This window comes from Lichenostomus cassidix, chromosome 2 (assembly GCF_008360975.1).
Source record: "Lichenostomus cassidix isolate B80296 chromosome 2, HeHo_3.0, whole genome shotgun sequence".
Lineage (NCBI taxonomy): Eukaryota > Metazoa > Chordata > Aves > Passeriformes > Meliphagidae > Lichenostomus > Lichenostomus cassidix.
The window spans coordinates 101,078,084-101,096,779 of record NC_139482.1 but is presented as its reverse complement, the minus strand read 5'-3'; the positions used below and the strand labels follow the sequence as shown (position 1 = coordinate 101,096,779).

Sequence of the window (18,696 nt, the reverse complement as noted above, 5' to 3'; positions counted from 1 at the left end):
CTCCCTTATGAGGTTAGCACCATAATAAAATACACACGTTTCTTCAGATGTGCACTCAATACATAGCAAGATTTATTGCTGTATTCTGGGTCGCATTCTGTTCTGAGCCATTCCACTGTAAAAGTGAAAAAAAATAAACTGAAGTCTTTGATTGATTAAATCACAACTTCATGGGATTTTTTAATGTCAGAGGATTTACTCCAGTTTTGTACTGCATAACTGAAAACACAGTTTGTTTATTAACACAAAAACCAACAGCACAAATTTGAGAAGGAGTGTTTTGCTATTTACCTCATTTGTTGTGCTGTACAATGCATCTGAGGTGTAACAACATGAGCTGGACAGACATTCATATTCATTTTTTCTCTATCCTGAACCATGTGACATTGATTTAGATGTATCCTGACGTGCTGAAACTTGAAGTGCTATTTTGGGCAATGCTGACCCCACTATTTCCTAGTTGAGACAAGAGTGCTGTCTGTAATAACCTATGTTATTACAGATAACCAGATAACCAGATATGTCTGTCTGAAGGTTCAATGCACCATTTAAGAAGTTTATTCTTGTCTTGATACTTCTGGACAAGATTTACATTAGTGGGAGTTGTGGATAGCTATCCAGGGGAGAATGAGCGCCTGAGTGCTGTAATGACAAAGCCATATTACAGTGCTGTTGCAAGGTCAAGTGACAAGGAAAGCAGAATGAGAATGGATCTGACTCTCCAAAGTGAAAATCTAAGCCTGTTTTTACATGATGGCCTCAACAATTGTTGTACCAATTGTTCAAGGATTCTGGTCCTCTTGCTCAGCTGGGCAGAATGCAAAACAAGGAAATGTTCCTGCTCTCTGCAGCACTGGCTGAATGCATTTGAATGGGCTGGAGTGTCACTTGTGATTTATTGCCCATTTTTGTTCTTTTATGTGTTATATTTGTCATTTTTGCAGTGACAGTTTCATCTATAAAACAGTATAGTTACAAGAAAATGTTAAGAGGATACAGGAGTGCCATGGGAGCTGCTGTTTCCTTTTCTCCCTTTTATTTTCCCTAGTATATTACAGAGTCAAATGTCAGGTTTTCTGTAAGACAGTGCATCCAAAGCATCTATGCTTTTAAACATAAGTACATTTTCCACAGTGCATCCAAAGAAGAGCTGAAGTTAAACAATAAGACAAAGAAGGTCTAAAAATAATGCTAATGTCATTTTACAAATGGTGAAATAACCCATAATACAAATACAAGCTCTTGCCATCTGTACACAATAGAGAACCCAAGCTGATGAGAAGTCAGTTATCAGTGTGATTACATTAGTTACATTAAGTACTTCACTTCATGTTTTAAAATAATATTTCCTTTAATATTCTCTGGAAGTGGGACCCTTCCAACTCCGATATGTAACTCGGAGAATAGGGAGGATAAACTGCAGAGGTCAAAAGTTTTGCTCTGGCCATTGATGCTTGTGGTTGGCCAAGGAGGTGTGGGTTTTCCAGCTGTCCTGGCACTGTATTGACAGAGCCAGTGTGTTACAGGTGGAGAAGATCCCATGACCTAAAATAAAGTATCAACCTTTTCCTAGCCTTTAAGAAGGACAAGTAGCCTAATTAGTTATGTTTTGCCCTGTAGAAAGAGTTAGTTTTTTATTTAGATTCAAAAAGTTGGTTTCCACAGAGGTAATAGTCAGTCCTTGCAGGAGCTGTGTTACATCCCCCAATTACAAAACCATTCTAGTACACCTTCTTCTTCAGACAGTATAATGAAAATGTCCTTCTCTGCAATAATGGGAGTTTGACTGCAAGAACAAATAATTTCAGAGATCTGGGAAAGGCATTCAAGTGTATCTGTGCATTTTCAAATCTTTATTTTTCAAAAATTTTGAATTTTCATTTCTTTCCCATCATCTGATTTTCTGTTAGTGCTGAGCACTAAGAAGTTTTTGAGTACATAGAAAATTCCTGAGCAAATTAAAGTTGAGTCACAGTTTTCCATAAAAGTGAGCAGAAGTTGTTGTCTTGCATGGTTTTAAGATGTCAAGAGGGGAAATAAGTACTATCAGGTTCTGTTTAATCTTTTGAGTTCACATTAGAAATACAAAGAGAAACAGAGGCAAAATGGTAAGTTCTCTCTGGTCAGAAGCAAGCAAAGTATTCTATAAACCTTTTTGAATTAAAATAGATGGACTTTTCAGTATGATATTGAATTAGACTGCTTCTGGTTATGAGTAAGTGTGTCAATAATTAAAGGTGAAAAGAGCTGAAAAGACTGTTGAAGGCATTCTTAATCACATAGGACAAGTGGAGATTTTTCTTTAACCCCTAAAACCTCCAGGAAATACATGAAAAATGAAATGTAAATCAATGATAACTATTCAGAGGAGGCCCAGTCTGTTCTTGTCCCTCTACTAGAATGTCAGTGCATTCAACATCGCTTCTGTCTGAAAAAGTTTTTTATTGGCAATACTGTAAACATTTCTGAAATGTAAACAAAAGAACTGCTACACTGTATTGGCACAAAGGCAGATTTAGAATTCTATGGAATTTTTTTCCTTTGTTGTGCTGATTCTCCTTCCAGTTCCTGTAGCCAACCTTCCTGCCCCAAAATGGAGTTGATTCTGAAATGCTTTAAAGGAAAAAAGTTTGTGTCTTTTTTCCTGCTTTTTATAAATTTATCACAAACATATTTTTATATTTCTGCATGCATCATTACATTTATAATCCCATTCTTTTGTTAGTAGAATGAACTATGTTATGCTTTCTTCCAAGAAAATATGTAGGTAGTGACTAATGATAAGTAAATTCCAAGTGGGATTGTTTTTGAAGGATTTCTGAAGAATCCTTTGTAAGGATTACAGTGAGAAGGGAGGCTAGTAAAGGAAGTCACCAGGAATGTCAGCCTCATCTGTGAGCCAGTGGCAGCACAGGCCAAAAAATCCATGGGTGTTCAGACCTCCCACAGGGATACCTATACTGCATTGTCCTCTGCCCCTCTGCTCCTAGTGGCAAAGTAATCACGCATTCACTGACTTTCCATGTGGAACTGTTCATTGGTGTTCTTCTGCTTAAGTCCTTGGCTGACAGCAAGATGAGGAGATGATACCTCACTCTACTGCTTCTTACCATAGCTTAAGGTTGCTTGTTTCCATATTCATGCTGGATGTGATCCCTTGCATTCAAGGATGGAAAATAAAATAGCTGTGTTTCTCCAGGCCAGAAGCATCTAGTTCTGTTGCTGAGTTTCACCCTGAGTAGGTCAGCTCCAAAAACATTACTATGATCTAATTTCATGTCTTTCCTCCTTGTTGGAGGCCAGTTGAGCACTAGAAAACCAAATTTTATCTCCCCTGAAGAGAGCAGAGTTGTCTTCCGGCTTGAAATATACACCTTTCCTGTTTCTAGAAAATAGCTGAAATAAACTTTCAGTGATGTCTGATATTTCTTGTCATGTTTGAGTACACTTTCAGGAGTAGATCTAGTGTTGAAAGCATGAGAATCAACAAGGTCTTCTTCTGGTAAAACTCAAATATCTTTGGTGGAGTTGATGATAAATTGTCCAGTTATTATAGGGATGGCCTAAAAGTGGTGCTGACTTGTTTAGAAAATGTGGTATGTATGGACAGGATCAATCTGGATTCACTGCCTTAATTTCCTTAGAGCTAATTTGAGAGAGTTACTTTTCTGCCCTGAGTACTGCTGGTTTGAGGTTGTGTAGAGAACCATGAAATCAAATGTTTTAGGTCTACATGCTACTCTTCTTGTACATTATGGACTTTTATGACTTGTCATTCACGGAAGTAAGAGCTATAAAATGCAGTTGCACTTCCAGTGTCTTCAAGTGGGACCTCTTTCCCAGAGCATCAGCTGGGACCAAAGTCCTACATTTCAAAGTACTGAGACACTTGCAGTTTCAGCCCTTGATGGTGCCTCTTTTCTCAGACCTCCTCATACTTATTCAGTGTGAGACCTACGTGCATACAGCGAATTTATTCTCATTACTTCTCAGTCAACCTTGATGAGAAATTTGTGTCTCATCATATTGGCCATTGTTGTGTTTGTGTAGTCAGGGAGCGGTTGGTAAAGAAGCCCAGTTTCTTCTTTCCTCTGAAGTCAAGAGGATTGTAACTTTTATTTCAGTGGTGAGGTCTGTCTTTCAGATATGCTGCCATGACTTTTCCCTTTGTTGGCATAGAGGTCTGTGCTGTGCACCATTGTGGCTGCTTCTTTGGCCACACATAGTGAGTGCTTATAAATATGTAACCACCCTTTTTTCTTCATAAAATAGACTAAAGTGTGTGGGAGTACCATTTAGGGCCATTTGAAAGCTTAAAGTTACAAAGACTTTATATTTTTTTTTCCTTAGTAAATTATTTATTTCCAAGAAGGAGGTACACTGTGTCTGTATATTTGAGACTTGTTAATAATTTCTGGTTGTGGTATAGCTATTGAGTGTGCTTTAAACATCCCGTAATGATCTCGGTGCTATTAAAGTGTGAGGGCTTATGCTTTTTTCCAGAATGAATGAGGGCTTCCAACTCCTTGGGTACCCACTAGAGAGGAAATTTTTTATGAATTTTAATTATTTAAATTTATTTGATTAAAATAAAAAGGCAAGGAAGAGCTAGGAGAAAGGTTGGTGGCTTTGTTTCAAAGGAGCAAATGAGCTGTTTATCAAGACTTGCTTGCTTGTTTTCTTTTAAGTCTTTTTTTTAAAAAACACAGTCTCCAGAAAAAATCCAGTCTTAAGTGGTCTGGATTAACATCCTGTTAAAAATAGGTTGATATGAGACCAAAAGATATGTGTCAAACTGGGAACTTCATTTGTTGTAGGCACATTTTGTAAAGACTGTTATTATTCCTGACAACCAGAAACACAGAACTTTAACCAAAAAGTTTTCCTGCTCACATGCACCAGCATGAATCATCCACCAGTGAGAGACACAGTTCATTTGATAGTCAGTTAAATCATCAGTGAAATAGTTCTTTGCATGTCTTTTCTTGCAGTTCTATGTCACTTATATTTACATTTTCCTAAAGACTATCACAAACAAAATTAATAATTCATAACTATTGTTACACAGCAGCACCTTATTTTGATACTCCTTTCTTACCACAGATCTTCTGAAAAGTCTGTTTTTTCCTGCATTTAAAAAAACATCAAATAAAAAATATACCAAATCAATATGGTTGTTTTATTAAAGTACAGAAAATTTTCTTAGGAAAAGAGGATCTGTACACAGCAATATGTATTGTGATAATGATCATAAATTGCAAAAAAAATACTCTCCTGCTAAAATGTAAGTGCTGCTTGCCCTCTTTCCCAGACTTCAAAAAAATAGATTAGTGAGCACATCGTAGGAGGGAAAAATCAGACTACGTTGATTTCAACACTTAAATGGCTTTAGTGCTTAGCAAAACAGAAGGAAAAAATAGTCTTAGCCATGTAGAAAAAGCAGTTTATACATGAGCATTTCCAAAAGAAACCAGGAACCAAAAGGAAAAAATACTGTAGAAAGAGAAGCAAACAGACCTTACTCTTGCGACATTTGCAAAACTAGTATATTTGAGACGTGGGGTAGAGAAAGAAAACTGAACAAATACTGATCAAAACCACCTTCTGGCACGAAGTGCACCCTGTCCAACAACACCTCATAACTTCTACCATATGGACAAAACCCTGCAGTTTGGAAGGAGAATGAGGAGCACTGATTGGAAAGCTAACAATGAGGATGGCAAGGGAGAACTCTCTCTCCTAGCTGGAGTTTTACCAGGAGAAATAAAGACTTTATTAGCAGAATACATGCTGGCTAGCAGATGAGGACTGAATGCCAGTCACTTACAGTATAAACAGAAGAGCCAGGGTGGTAATTCATTTCATCTACAGATCTGTATGTGTTTTGGGCCTTCTCCAAGACAGGCTCAAATCCTGGCATCTGGAATGAACTTGAAACTCAAATAAAAGCATGGTGGACTGGCTTGTCTTTCACAGCATCAGTAATGCTGCTGCTACAGATTTAAAAATGAGGGTACCATTTTCTGCAGCCATGGGGGAGATGAGGGGAGAAATGCTGAGGAAATTCCTGGAGGAAATGGGACATTTTGCACTGCTGGCCTGTTGAGGTGTGTTTTCTGGTTTGTCATACAGGATTGGGTTTTCTATTGGTGATTTGACATTTTTAAGGACCTACCTATGTGGAGCACCTGTTTTCATACCAGCACAGACATTAGCATTCTTTCTTACCTTGTCATACTGCCTTTTATCCCAGCCCTTTTTGCAGCTCTGCTTTTCCTGCCTTTATATTGATGAACCTTTATGTTGTTTCATTCCATTAAACACCCCAACCGACGTCATCAATGAAAACAAAAAGTCTGTCCCTCAAATCACTCCTGAAGATCTGTTTCTACTGTTGTACTGACTGGAAATGCCGAGTGATACCAGCTAGCTAAAGGAGCAGCAAGGATAGAACTATTTGGGTATTGCAAATGCATCTTAGGGGTTTTTGCCTCCCCCTTCCTCCTGTTATTGCTACACCTGCCTGTTACCTAGCCTAGCTCAGCTAGGCAGTGTGCTTTTAGCGGCAAAGATTGCTTAGCTGTGTGTGGCTGCTCTGTTCTTAGCACAGTGGGGCTCCCAGTCTGATTTACAGCTTCTAGCTCCCACTATCATACAAATAAGAGAGAGTAATAATGATAGTAGCCTCTGTAATTCGTGTTGTCCTTGGAGAGCGTGAGCCGAGTCTTTAAAGCCAAGCTCTCTGATCTTTTCAGGCTTCTCACTTTGTGGCAGGGACAATAGGATCCTAGTGATGGGTGTTCCAAGGAAGCATCATACCTCTCTGCCTCCCTTCCACCTTGTACCATTTTGCATGATTTCTGCCACCTGATCACAGTGCAGCTGTCACACAGGGGTATAATGTTTCATTTTCCTGACTCACTCTGTGAAATAACTCAGAAGTAGGTGCTGAGATATGATAGTTGAATCTCAATGCCTGCATAAAAAACTCATGGGCTAGTTACTAACTCAAAAAGTTAGTTTCAAGTTTGACTGGAAAATAGGATGATCTGAACTAACTGTGTTATTACTTTAAAGACTTGAAAGTTTAGCCATTACATTGGTCACTGGAACACTTACTTATGAAGTGCCAGTGACTTAACAAGAAAGTACCTTTTGAGAGCATAAAGCTGCAGAAAGGAAGGACAAAAGGCAGGACCTACGGTCTGCCTTGAGTGGGAGAAATAAAATGAGACTGGTCTGGTTAATAAATGAAAGGGATTATTTGTTGACTCAAATAGAAGAAGAAACATTTTGATTTTTAAAAGACTGTTTTAGACAAAACAATCTTTTGCTAGTTTCTAATAGTAACAGCTTTAATCTTACCCCTTTCTTTGTAAGTATAACCAGCAGCTCCTAGAGTTTTGAGCCAGGGTTATTTTATTGGTCATTCTCTTCTGCAAAATGGTCAGTCATTCTCTTTTTTGTCAGTATGGTTTTTTGAAGATAGAAATACTGAAAAGCAAGCCCTAACTTCGTTCATTTACAAAGAGAGAAGGAGAGAGAGTGTTTGTTCTGTTTGGTAGAGGTCCATTTCTTTTACTGGAAAACATTTTCATTGTTCTTGAAAAATAAGAGTGTTTGCATCTAAGTTATTTTGCTTGGACAGTTCATTCATGTGAGCTTTCATTTTAGTGAGTAGTATTCTGCTGTAACATTTTCTGTCCATAAACTACCTGTAAGAGATTATTTTTTATGAAGTTTTCAGTTTGATGATAACATCATACTTGTGCCTTGTGAGTGAGAAAGGAAGGAGCAATTTTCCACCAAAGGAAGTGGCAGAACTAGAAATGGAAAAATTTTCAAGGAGAGAGAGGAGGAATTTTTTTACCCCATCTTCTAATCCATGGTGTGGAAATGGAAATTTGCTGCACAAAGTAATTTTAAGAATTCAAACTCTGGCAGACACTAAATATTAGCAACTAGAATATAATTCTCATTCTGAAGAGGAAGTAAGATGCCATGAACTGGCAGAGTAATCAGAGGAGATTCCAATATTAGGAAAAATTTAATGGAATAGGTGTGAGAGTAACAAATAAATGAAATATTATCTTCAGGTGTTTTGTGCGTACTACTTAAAGATATTATCACTGGGGCTTGCAAAGTACAGAATAAAATGGGACCCATGAGGAAAAGCCATAAATCAGGCCAGATGAATGGCATTGTTTCTACAGGTATTTCACATTTTAAGTGCTACTGTAGGGAGAGCCACAAAGAATGGGAAATCAGTCAGTAAAAAGAAAATTGTAGTTGCTGAGATTTACTGGAAAAGTAAATATCTAAGGGTGTGGAACCAAGAAGTGTTTCTGTCTTCCACTGTATTCAGCACAAGAACCCTTGGGAAATACTTTGCTGGGTTTTGCAGCACCTTAGGGTTTATCTATAAGTGTATCCCTGTTTTTCACTTCTTGCAGGAAGCACTCTAGTTTGTTTTCATCAAGTAAAGACTTTCCAAAGTCAGCACCTCAATCTTTTTTAAACTGGCAGAAACCTCTCCTTGTCCTTTCCTTTTCTAAGCAGCGCTCTTGAGCTATCCTGCACTCACTGCTCTTTACTGACCTATTGTCTTTCTAGAGGTGCACCACAGTGCATGTGTCAGTTTAGCCTTGATTCTTACAGCTCCACTAGCCCAGACAGTCTCAGAAAACTGAGACTCTCTTAAAACCTCTCAGAAGTGAGGTTATTGTGCAAGGCTTGAAGTCAGTCATCTGTATGCAAGGGTAGAATCAAAAGCTTAAAAGTAAAACAAATGTAAAAATTAAAAAAAGTCACTAGGTCCAATGTTGTGAGGAAAATGCAGTGGGTGTAGCTCAGTTGTTGTCATTAATCTAATTACCTGTTTACATTAAATCCAAATATTTTATTGGAGACACAGAATTAGTCTTGTGGCTGTATATTCTCAAAGGCTCTAGGGCGATCAAGGAAATCAAAAATTACGGTGTCAGACAAAGTGGTTGAAACAACAATAATTAAATAATGAACCACCAAGACTAGATCATCATGATAAAATAGTGTATAGGTAACACTGTTTCTGTAGTGAAAGATTACATTTCACTCAATATTTTTAGCATCTGTCAGTGCAGCGGAGTAGAAGAGAAATCACAGCACTTTTTTTGGTTTTGAGGCTTGCAATAGTACTTTTCCAAATCTCTCCTGAAAACATACAAACAAAACTAAATGCACAAATGGACATTGCAGTTTATCAGGAAGTAAAATGAATATCAGAACTACTGCCTCAAGTTGCCTTGATCCCCTTAAGCACAGCTCACCCTACTCTCCATGGTGCCAGTGCAATTGCCTGTGTGGATATGGGTTTTTAGTAAGTTAAAAAGTAATTATGAGGTGAGAGGCAAATATCACTCAATCAACATCTACCTATCAGACAGAAAGCAGGGAGAAGTGACACTGCTTGTCACAGCTAATGCACTTTAGGATTTAATATTAAATGGTGTGTGGTACGTTTATTAAATGTGTGGAAGAGTCAGTGTTGGGGCAGCAGCTCTTGATTATGATTCTAGATGGTATGAGTTAGCAGAATTCACACAGGATTATGATGACTTTTAGTGGGACAAAAGGAAAGTGAATGAAGAGGTAGCACCAGCTCAACCCAGCTCAACTTTCAGTCTTCATGAATGCTAAGTAGACTTCAACAGAGGTAAATTTGCATGACTTTTAACTTGTAAAGGGTTCAAAGCTGAGCACTGCACTGAAGAAAGGGATGCATGTTTCACTGTAAACAATGCACTGTAAACAACTTTCAGAGTTCATCTGATGTTGAAATAAAACTGAACAGAATGCTAAGGGGGATGAAGAGCAGGTTAGAACACAGAAATTTTCTAAAATCAAGTTGTAGATAAACTGAGGTATATTAAAGGCGTAAGCAGCATTTAAAAAAATGCAGAAAGTTAATCCCAAATTTCTAATACTAAAAGACTCAAAGAGTGTTCAAGAAAAGTGAAAGGTGGCAAGCTCTGTTCATTTACCCAAATAGATTTTGGAAATCACTAACACCAAGAATGGAACAACATTCTGTCAGCAAATAAATATGCTGCTGTATGGAAATAAAGGAGAATTGAGATAATTCAAATATTATTTTGTAATAATTAATGACAGAAGTTTCTAAGAGCTTGTTAAAACATCATGCTTCCAGTTTAAGACCTCTATTGTGAGAAAGGCTGAGTCCATCACTGTTAGAAGCTTTATCTTATTTTGAACTTGGAGTGACTTTACAATTCTTTTCATAGACAATTTGAGATGATCCCTCAACTGGATAATCAATAAATGATGCAATATGGGAGTTTGAGTGTACTGATGTTAGGCTTTAGGCTGCTTCTTGTGTAGGCTTTCATTGGAAATTTTGCATTAGTGGTGGATTCAGCAGCTTGTCCATGACTCCCCAGAGGATAATGCTTTGTGTCATAGAAGGCGTTTCATGAAAGTTGTGCTCTATCATATGCAGAAAATGTGTGTGCTTTGAATAAAATTTTGACTTTATTTCCTCTGCGTAATGTAAGGGTAGCTGGTTCCACTGAAATGAGGACCATGAGTTGCTAAAGAGGGACGTGGCAGTGAGATAGAACACACTGCATAGTAGAGAGAGTTCTCTGTGAACAGTTGCTTTTACTAAATTTCACTGTTTAGCGCTCATATTCCCAAAATGAATACTGGAAGCCCTAACGAAATTAATGAGACCATAAGGCAGAAATTATTTTAAGAAGGCATGATGAATATTCCAATAGGGTAAGGTAGCCTGCAGGAGACAATGAAGAATAGGCTTTGGAAGGAGCAAGTCTTCGAAGCTGCATCTGAAAAGATACTACTTGTTGTTGCCTTGACATTCTTTCTTGCTTGGGTTTTAGATTTAAAAGAGAACTTTGGAGTCCTTCTTATGTCTAATAATTTGCATCATACTTGATTCACTGCTTCCTGTTGGCCAAGTTCAGCTCAACAGCTGCTTTTTGCCTGAACATGCTCTAGATGTCTTCTAAATATCTACTGCAGTTCTGAGTGCTGTGAGAGTACAGCAATACAGAATTTAACAAAATTATTTATATATGATAAAGGCAAATAAAAATAGAACTGTTTATTAATGGAATTTAATTCATCTATTTTGAAAAAAACACAGAGCCAGATTTTGTTTCCTTTATTCGTACAAAGTAAGGATTTTACCAAGTGAGAATAGTATGTGTGTATTTCTATCGAATTAATATTCTTGTGGGACTGGACACAGGGACAGGCAGCACTCTGATTTAGCACTCATGCAAAGGATCTTGGCCAGAATTTTCCAAGGAACCTGGCTCCTGCAGTTAGCTCTAGATGTGTTTGGTTTAATGGTTATCACCTTTTCTGGCAGATTTTTTTTGCATTCCTCCTGTGAAGGAGTTTTGAAGATGTAGGCCAAAAGTGGAACTGTGGGCACTCAGAAGTACTCTCCATCTTAGAATATCCTGGTCAAAATTGAGAAGAAACATTGGGAATATTTTCATTCTACTTTTCAGAAAATATCTCTTAATGTAAATTGACCATTAATTTGCTTTCTTTCCAGAAAGAGAAAGTGAAGAAACAAGTAAAATATAGTTGGTGCTTTCAGAATCAATGATCACTATCTGAAAACTAGATAGTGATATAAGAATGTGTTCCTAAATATTACACTTCACTTAGGCTTTACTCATCCTTTTCTCTTCCCAAAAAAGCTACAGCAGGAAAGAGATCCATAAATCCCTGTGTCCACTTTATGGCATGATGCCTCAAATGATGAATGCTGACACGTTTTGATTTAAAAAAAAAAATGGAAGTCCATAAAAAAATAAAATCAGCTTAGTGAATTGAATGTTGCTTCCTTAACGTTTTTCATCCTGAACTCATTTAGCAGGGGAAATGGATATTTCATCAGACATGGATTTGACGTTCCATCACATTATACAGTAAACAGTACAAACGATGTTATTTTTTTTAAATGGAGAAGCTGGAGAAGCTAAGACAGTAGCTGCTGTAAGGCACTGGTTATCTCATTTAAACAGATATTAAATGTAGGTGCCAGTGGTGTGATCATCAGCTGCTTCCCACTTTGTGAATAAATTGCTTAGAAGGAGTCTTTTTTCCTACCAGATGTGACCTAGATTTAGATTTCCAAAGGCAAAAAAAAAATTCTATTGTGTAAAAAAACAATTGCGGGTAAAATGCATGGTAAATGAGCTTATCTCACTTTTCCAGGTGTTTAAGCTAATATGTTACGGAATTACAGCTTCATTTATGAAAAATAATTGAGGAAAATGTTCCAGCAAATCAAATTTGGATAAAGGCTTAGTATAGTTATTGTGTTGTTAGCAAGTTTCTAAATGGAAAAAAGAAAAGGGAGCCAGCATAGATAATAAAAATGTAGGAATGTATGGATGTATGAAGAGGCTCCTGTAAAGGGTCAGGGCTGGCAGTGGTATACCACCTGTGTTGCAGTCCTGCAAAATGCCTTGAACAATATGAAGAATTATATTCCCAACAATGCATATGAAAGCAGGATTTTTTCTTAAAAGACCAAGCATTGATATCTGTTGGCGCTGGATAAGATCAATGACGTTGGTAGGTTAAGTGTATAAACATCAAAAGAATAACACCTTTATTCTTTTTCTCATTCCTCTTCTTATTTTCTTGATTCCATAGGGGCTGCCACTCGAAAACCAGACCCTGAGCCTGAGAAGCAGACAGACCATACTGTTAAAATTGCTGGAGTCATTGCAGGCATCTTGCTGTTCGTCATTATATTTTTGGGGGTCGTGCTGGTAATGAAGAAAAGGTGAGCAATTAGTGGATGTTTTCTATGTCCATATTCATATTGCATCTCCTACGGCAGTACTTGATTTGATATTGGTTAAAGGATCCAGCCACCTTCGTGCTCACCCACAGAGAATTAATGTTTGTGTCTTTGTTACATATATAGAAACTCGAGGTTAATGGTTCTAGCACTTCTTACATCAGTTCTGCATGATGGACTCTAATATAGAAGAGTATCTGTCCTGTGTGGGTCTCCACCCTATTCGACAGATCAGCCTAAAGCTAGATGTGGTTTCATTTTCATTCTTGCATGTAAGAGAAATCCTTAGTCAAACAGGAGCTGAGCTAAGGTAATTTGTGCTAAGAATGAGGTCTGCATTGTTCTGCATAAACTTCCTTCCCTGAAAGCAAAGGAAAATGTTGCAGTGGTGCTGAATGTTTCCAAATGCTGGTTCGACACACTCATGCATTGAGATTGTTTTGCTTTGAATGTCATTTGAAAAGTGCTACATTATTAGAAGTGTAAGGCTTTTAAAACTGTTTGCCTTTCTCAACACTGTAAGAGGAAAAATAGTGATGGGAAAAATAGAGCTAGGGAGGTGGCATAGATAAGAAAAAAACCCCATATGATCTTAGAAGCTTAGTCTAGATTGGGAGAAATTATTTAGCAAATAGAATTAATCTCACATTGCTCAGGTTGTATCCTGAGCAATGTGAGATCTGCAGCCTTTAGAAGTGGGGTTGGGAATGTGGAAGTGTTGTATAAAGAGGCTGAGTGACAAATTGTCCTTCCGCTTCTGCCACAGTCTCCTTACTGTCCCATAACCCCTAACCTCCTTGCTATTCCCCTTATATTATCCCCTCTTTTTCCTTTGAGAGCAGTCCTGGCCTGATTTTGCTCATCCCAACACTGTGTGGTTTAATTGTATGTTAACTAGTTTGGCAGGTCTGAGATAGTCCAAACCCCTGAGCTGCCTGAATTTCTTCCAGAATTTGAGCAGTGGAGGTGCACAGCAAAGGAGGCAGCTGTCTGACAGTGCCTCAGGGCAGGCAACAGAAGTAGCTGCTTTTCACTCTCCTTGAAGACAGAAGCAGGGCCATGAGTTAGAAGGGCTCTATGAAGAGAAAGGTGAGCTGTGGCCAGGGCTGGGGGCTAGGTCATGACAGGAGGGATGTAAAGCACTAAAAAGCTGCCGTACAGAAGAGACTGAGACTTAAGCCCCAGGGTGAGTCTGACTGGGGCAATGGAATTGACCCAGTAACCAAGTCTGCTCAGTAAAGTACAGTGTAGCAGGGTTGAAATCCGTTTTGACTTTGCAGTACTTTCTTCCCACTTCCAATTTCTTGCATCATTCATACCTTCAATTTTAACAGTTGAACTCCCAAACTCCTCCCTAGGGCCAGACACAGCATTTGGCATGCAGGGAGGAATGCTTCTTGCATTATCTGACCAATCCTTCTTCACACAATTCCTGACCAGCATTCATCATTCTCTCTCTACCAGTTCTGAGCCTCTCCTTAAGCGTTTCTGCCAAAGGTAGAATGTATTCACCCAAGGGAGATAAGTTATTCTAAATCGTGAAGGGAGAGCATTGCAAAATGATCAAAATAGTTTCAAAGTGAATAAGGTGTCCAGTACTCTGGCTAAATGGATGCTATGCCAGCTCCTGCTTAATTCTCTAGAGAAAAATTCTTTGATAATCCAATTGTTAGAGACAGAAGGGCTCAGATCCTAAGTGTTTACATTAATGCAGACGGATACTTGATTCTTTCAGTCTACCACAGCAGAGTAATTATTATTCATAGTAATCCTGTTAGAAAAAAGTGCATTATGTGAGCTTCTTTGGTTTTTGGAATAAATCTGCATGTGACAGAGATGAAACTATTGAAAATACAAGTCCAGGAACTCCATTGCCAAATACATACAATTTCATTGTGTAGTACAGAAAGAATGATACCAATAACTTAAAAATATCCCAGACTGATGCTGCAGCCTTGAACAAAACAAACTGAAATGAGTTGAAGTGAATATTAAAAAGTGAGAATGGTTCATTTGTGTAACGGGATGTGACTAGGCTTTAATGAGAGTTTCAGGAGGTGGGTGTATTGTGTCCCAAGCCTCTAAAGCATCTGCTGTAGCATAGAAGATCTTGAATACAATTACACTCATGACTTAAGCAGAAGATGAACCGATTATTCAAGAGATTGTTATTGGTGCCTTAATTCACTAGGCTGCTGAGGGCCCCTATGGTTTCACCTTGGTTCAGTTACTGTATATACATTATGCATTTGAAGAAAACGTATAAATCATGCCACAAGCTTAGTGTGACTGTAGTGGGTTTGCAGTTCTGTGATACTTGAGGTGAAACTCTGGGAAACAATCTTATCAAGCTAGTGTGTCGTTTGACTTCTGCACTTGATCATTTTATTTCATTTATTTTATCAGAAGCTTTACTGGCGTAGAAATCTGAGTGAAAAATAAAATAGAACCTTGTAATTCAGTGGCACCTTTCCCCAAGAACCTCTTTGTTCTCTGCACCATTATGTGCAGACTCTCTGGGCTACAATGGTAGGTTTCACTGCACTGAGTCTACGTGCTCTGAAACTTGTCCTGTTTGGAGTTTACTACAGCAATATCTCATTCACATTCCTGTATCCCAAGGCATGTCCCAAAGCAAATACTATGTGTTATTCATTCTTCCACAGAAAAGAGTCTTGTATACTTGATCTCCAGATCATGCCAGTAGATGAAACTTACTCAGTCTCTGGGGCTTCACAGTGCTTAATTAATTTCATTTCAAACCATTTATTTCCATTGTCAAGAGATTTGGAAGGCAGTTTCACTTATGTGATAACCATTACTTTGTCCAACACATTCCTTGAATAGCCACCTCGTTTCACTCAACAACCCTTCTTTGCTTGGTTGGTGCCAGGCACCACAGATTTTCACAGATCAAAAGTCTCTTGACCTTTTAATTCAGTAGCCAAGTAGAGAAGACCAACATTCAAGGAGGTTTTCAGTGCAACACAGATGTGCTTTGGATATGGTCACTATCAAAGCAGTAGCAGAGAAGTTCTGCAAATATTAATAGTCATTAGGCGGCATTGTTGATTTCATTATATAATAGTTTTCTGAAGTAGTTATATTGTAAACCCAGTCACAGAAAGATTAGGCAACCTAGAAATTCAGTGTATGGTATTGAGTCACTAGTGAGGTTAGAAACATCATGGATGCTGAAGCATTTTCTGCATGGACACTCAGCTTCTGACTGAAGTAAACCAAATTTGTAAACTTGTCTCATGGGTCGGGGAAGACTGTTAGTTTTTCTCTCCACTTGGTTGTTCATAGTTCTTTATCCAGGCTGTTCTATCTCTTCTTTATCCATTAGCATTCCTGCATAAAGGTGTCGTGTAATGTAGTCTGGGAACTTGCGAGCTATTCCTAACACCAATATGGTCATATCAATGAGATGATTCTTCTTTGTGAAGGCACAATAATGCCAATAGGCTTGCATCTCCTCAGATGTGCTCTGTATCTCTCACATAAGAATTAACACAAAGTCAGTGGAAAACAATACATGTGTTTCCACAATACAGATCCACAATATGGTGAATTTTGAATCTGATCCTGAATATTAAATCTTATGCAAGGCCCCTTGATTTCTCCCAGTCTTTGATGTACTTGCACAGGATTTTATAAAAACATTAAGAATAAAGAATGCACCAAGTAACTTCATCTTTTGGTCATCTTAAAGTGGAGCACTGAAAATGAGAGTGCTGTTGCTACAGCCTTTGGAAAAGCAATAGCAATTAAATTAAGACTTGTATAAATCATACCCCTTACTGCTTTTTTTCCTCCCCTTTATTTTTTCCTTAATATTCTCTTTAAGTTAAATTTAAACATTTTGTATAAGTTGGTAAGTTAATGGTCCAACATTTGTTTAAGAGTCTGTTATATGTCTTTGGGGCGGCTGTTTCTGTCAGAGCTGCCATCTTGTTGCTGCAGTGGGAGTGCAGCAAGGAAGCAGTTATTAAAATTTTATTCCATTGGCTTCTGCTTCAGTTGTAGAATGGAGTTTTTCTGATCATAAAAAGATTACTTTGTTTTGCCTGTGTTTAGTTTCTGTTTTCAGCTGTCTCTGTGCCTGAGCTTTCCATGAGTTTCTAATGTATGTAATTGTAGCATCTGTTGAAGTCAGAGACCCTGGTTCTTGGCAGTGGATAAGGAAGGTTTTTGCACTCAGTGGAGTTGGGCTGGGAGTGCATTGTTCCCATTCCCTGATAGCAAATCAGGCTGTTCAGTTATGCATACACCTTTGCCAACAACTTCAAACACTTAGGATAGAAACTGAAGATAATAAGGCTGAAGGAAAATTCCAGCCTAGTCTCCCTGAACCTTGTTTTTCCCCTGTAAGCCAACTACAAAAGATGATGAAAGAAAACCACTATGGTAATGGCACAGCTCCAGAAGTTTCTGTTCTGATGGGTCAATCCTCTTGCAGCCAGCCTCCTGTGCTGGTTCTGGTAAATTTTATAGTGGGGCCTTCAAGTCGTATTTATGAAATTAATTTATGTCTTTAGTCCCAAAGGAGTCAAAAGTGCTTAATGTTGTCACTATGTGCAGAAGAAGTTTATTGACGTAAAATAACCTTACTACTGGGAAGTGACTTAAGAGCCATGCTCATAAGAAGATTTGGCCTAAGTTTGCCAAAATATTTGCATCAGTCTTTTTAACAGAAAAAATAATTCACGGATAGACGGAGACTTAAATTTGTATTCATTACGTAGGAGGAAAAATGGAACTTGTCCATATTTCTTTTAAAAGTTAAATCCATTCAGTTATGAATGGTGCTTTAGCATTTCGCCTGATGACTTGCAAGTGTAAAACTTCCTGTTTCTGCAGGATTTTAATGTATTCCTTTTACCTGTTTCTTTCAGTGTATGGTATTCTTGAGAGTCAAAACCTTGGTGCTCTTTTGCAAGTACTTTTATATTGAAAATCTCACAATTGTAGCAATATAAAAAAAGCTGGAGCTTGAGACTTCCAATTTTTCTCATCTCACACAAATTCTTAGTGGGACATTTACACAAATTAAAGCTCCTGGATTTTCAGCGTATTTTCATAAGGAATAATTTATCTCTGTAACATATTTGGCAGAATTCTGCATATAAGTACCAGCAGTGCTTCACTGATTAATTGTATTTATTATTGTTTCTCAAATTATTATACATCTTTTAGAAGTATGAGAACATTTGTACTAATTACATTAAATCTCTCTCGTGGCAACATATGGCAAGAAATAGGGTTGGCAGTGTCATGAGATTCTAAATCAAAGTGAGAGAATGAGTAATTCTGAAAAGAAAGATGGGGGAAATATAGTTATGACTGAACTAGAAAACAACCCTTTGCTAATAGTGCAGGTAAGTGCTTTGATAAGACCTGATCGCATGCTCCCTGCTGAATGCAATGGGATATGTGCCAGTGGAAGAAGAATACAACTGGTTTGCAGCTTGCCCCTTACTCTGTTCTTAGATGTCTTTTAAAACTCAACTTTAGCAGGTATACATTTTCCAGATGTGCCATGTTATTAAATATTCAGTATGTAGCCTCTTGTGTTTGAACAATACTGTTTGCATCTGAAAAATGGTAATAAAAACTGCGAAATATTTCTAACGGCATCCTCACACAAAGAAGATGAGAGAGAAAATTTGATGAAAGCCTAGTTTTCAAAGGGATGCCTGAAGCATGTAGCCAGAGGCAAGTTAACGTTAGTTATAGTCCTTTGCAAGGCCTGTTTACATGTTTCCTCTGTAGTCAAAGGGCTGTATGCATGGGCTGTAAAAATTACAAATGCCTACATGGTTCCTTTCAGTCTTTTATCTTACCAA

The 18,696-nt window shown here is 37.9% G+C and overlaps 1 protein-coding gene across 9 annotated transcripts in view; it reads left to right on the top strand.

Annotated features, from left to right (window-relative positions):
- The window catches only part of PTPRM (protein tyrosine phosphatase receptor type M), a 445,877-nt gene that overhangs the window by 278,142 nt on the left and 149,039 nt on the right, over positions 1-18,696 (top strand). For all 9 annotated transcript variants that reach the window (XM_085052574.1, XM_085052569.1, XM_085052577.1 and 6 more), the window contains one exon: positions 12,697-12,829. In XM_085052574.1, the coding sequence (XP_084908700.1) occupies positions 12,697-12,829 (133 nt within the window). The remainder of the gene's footprint in view (positions 1-12,696; positions 12,830-18,696) is intronic.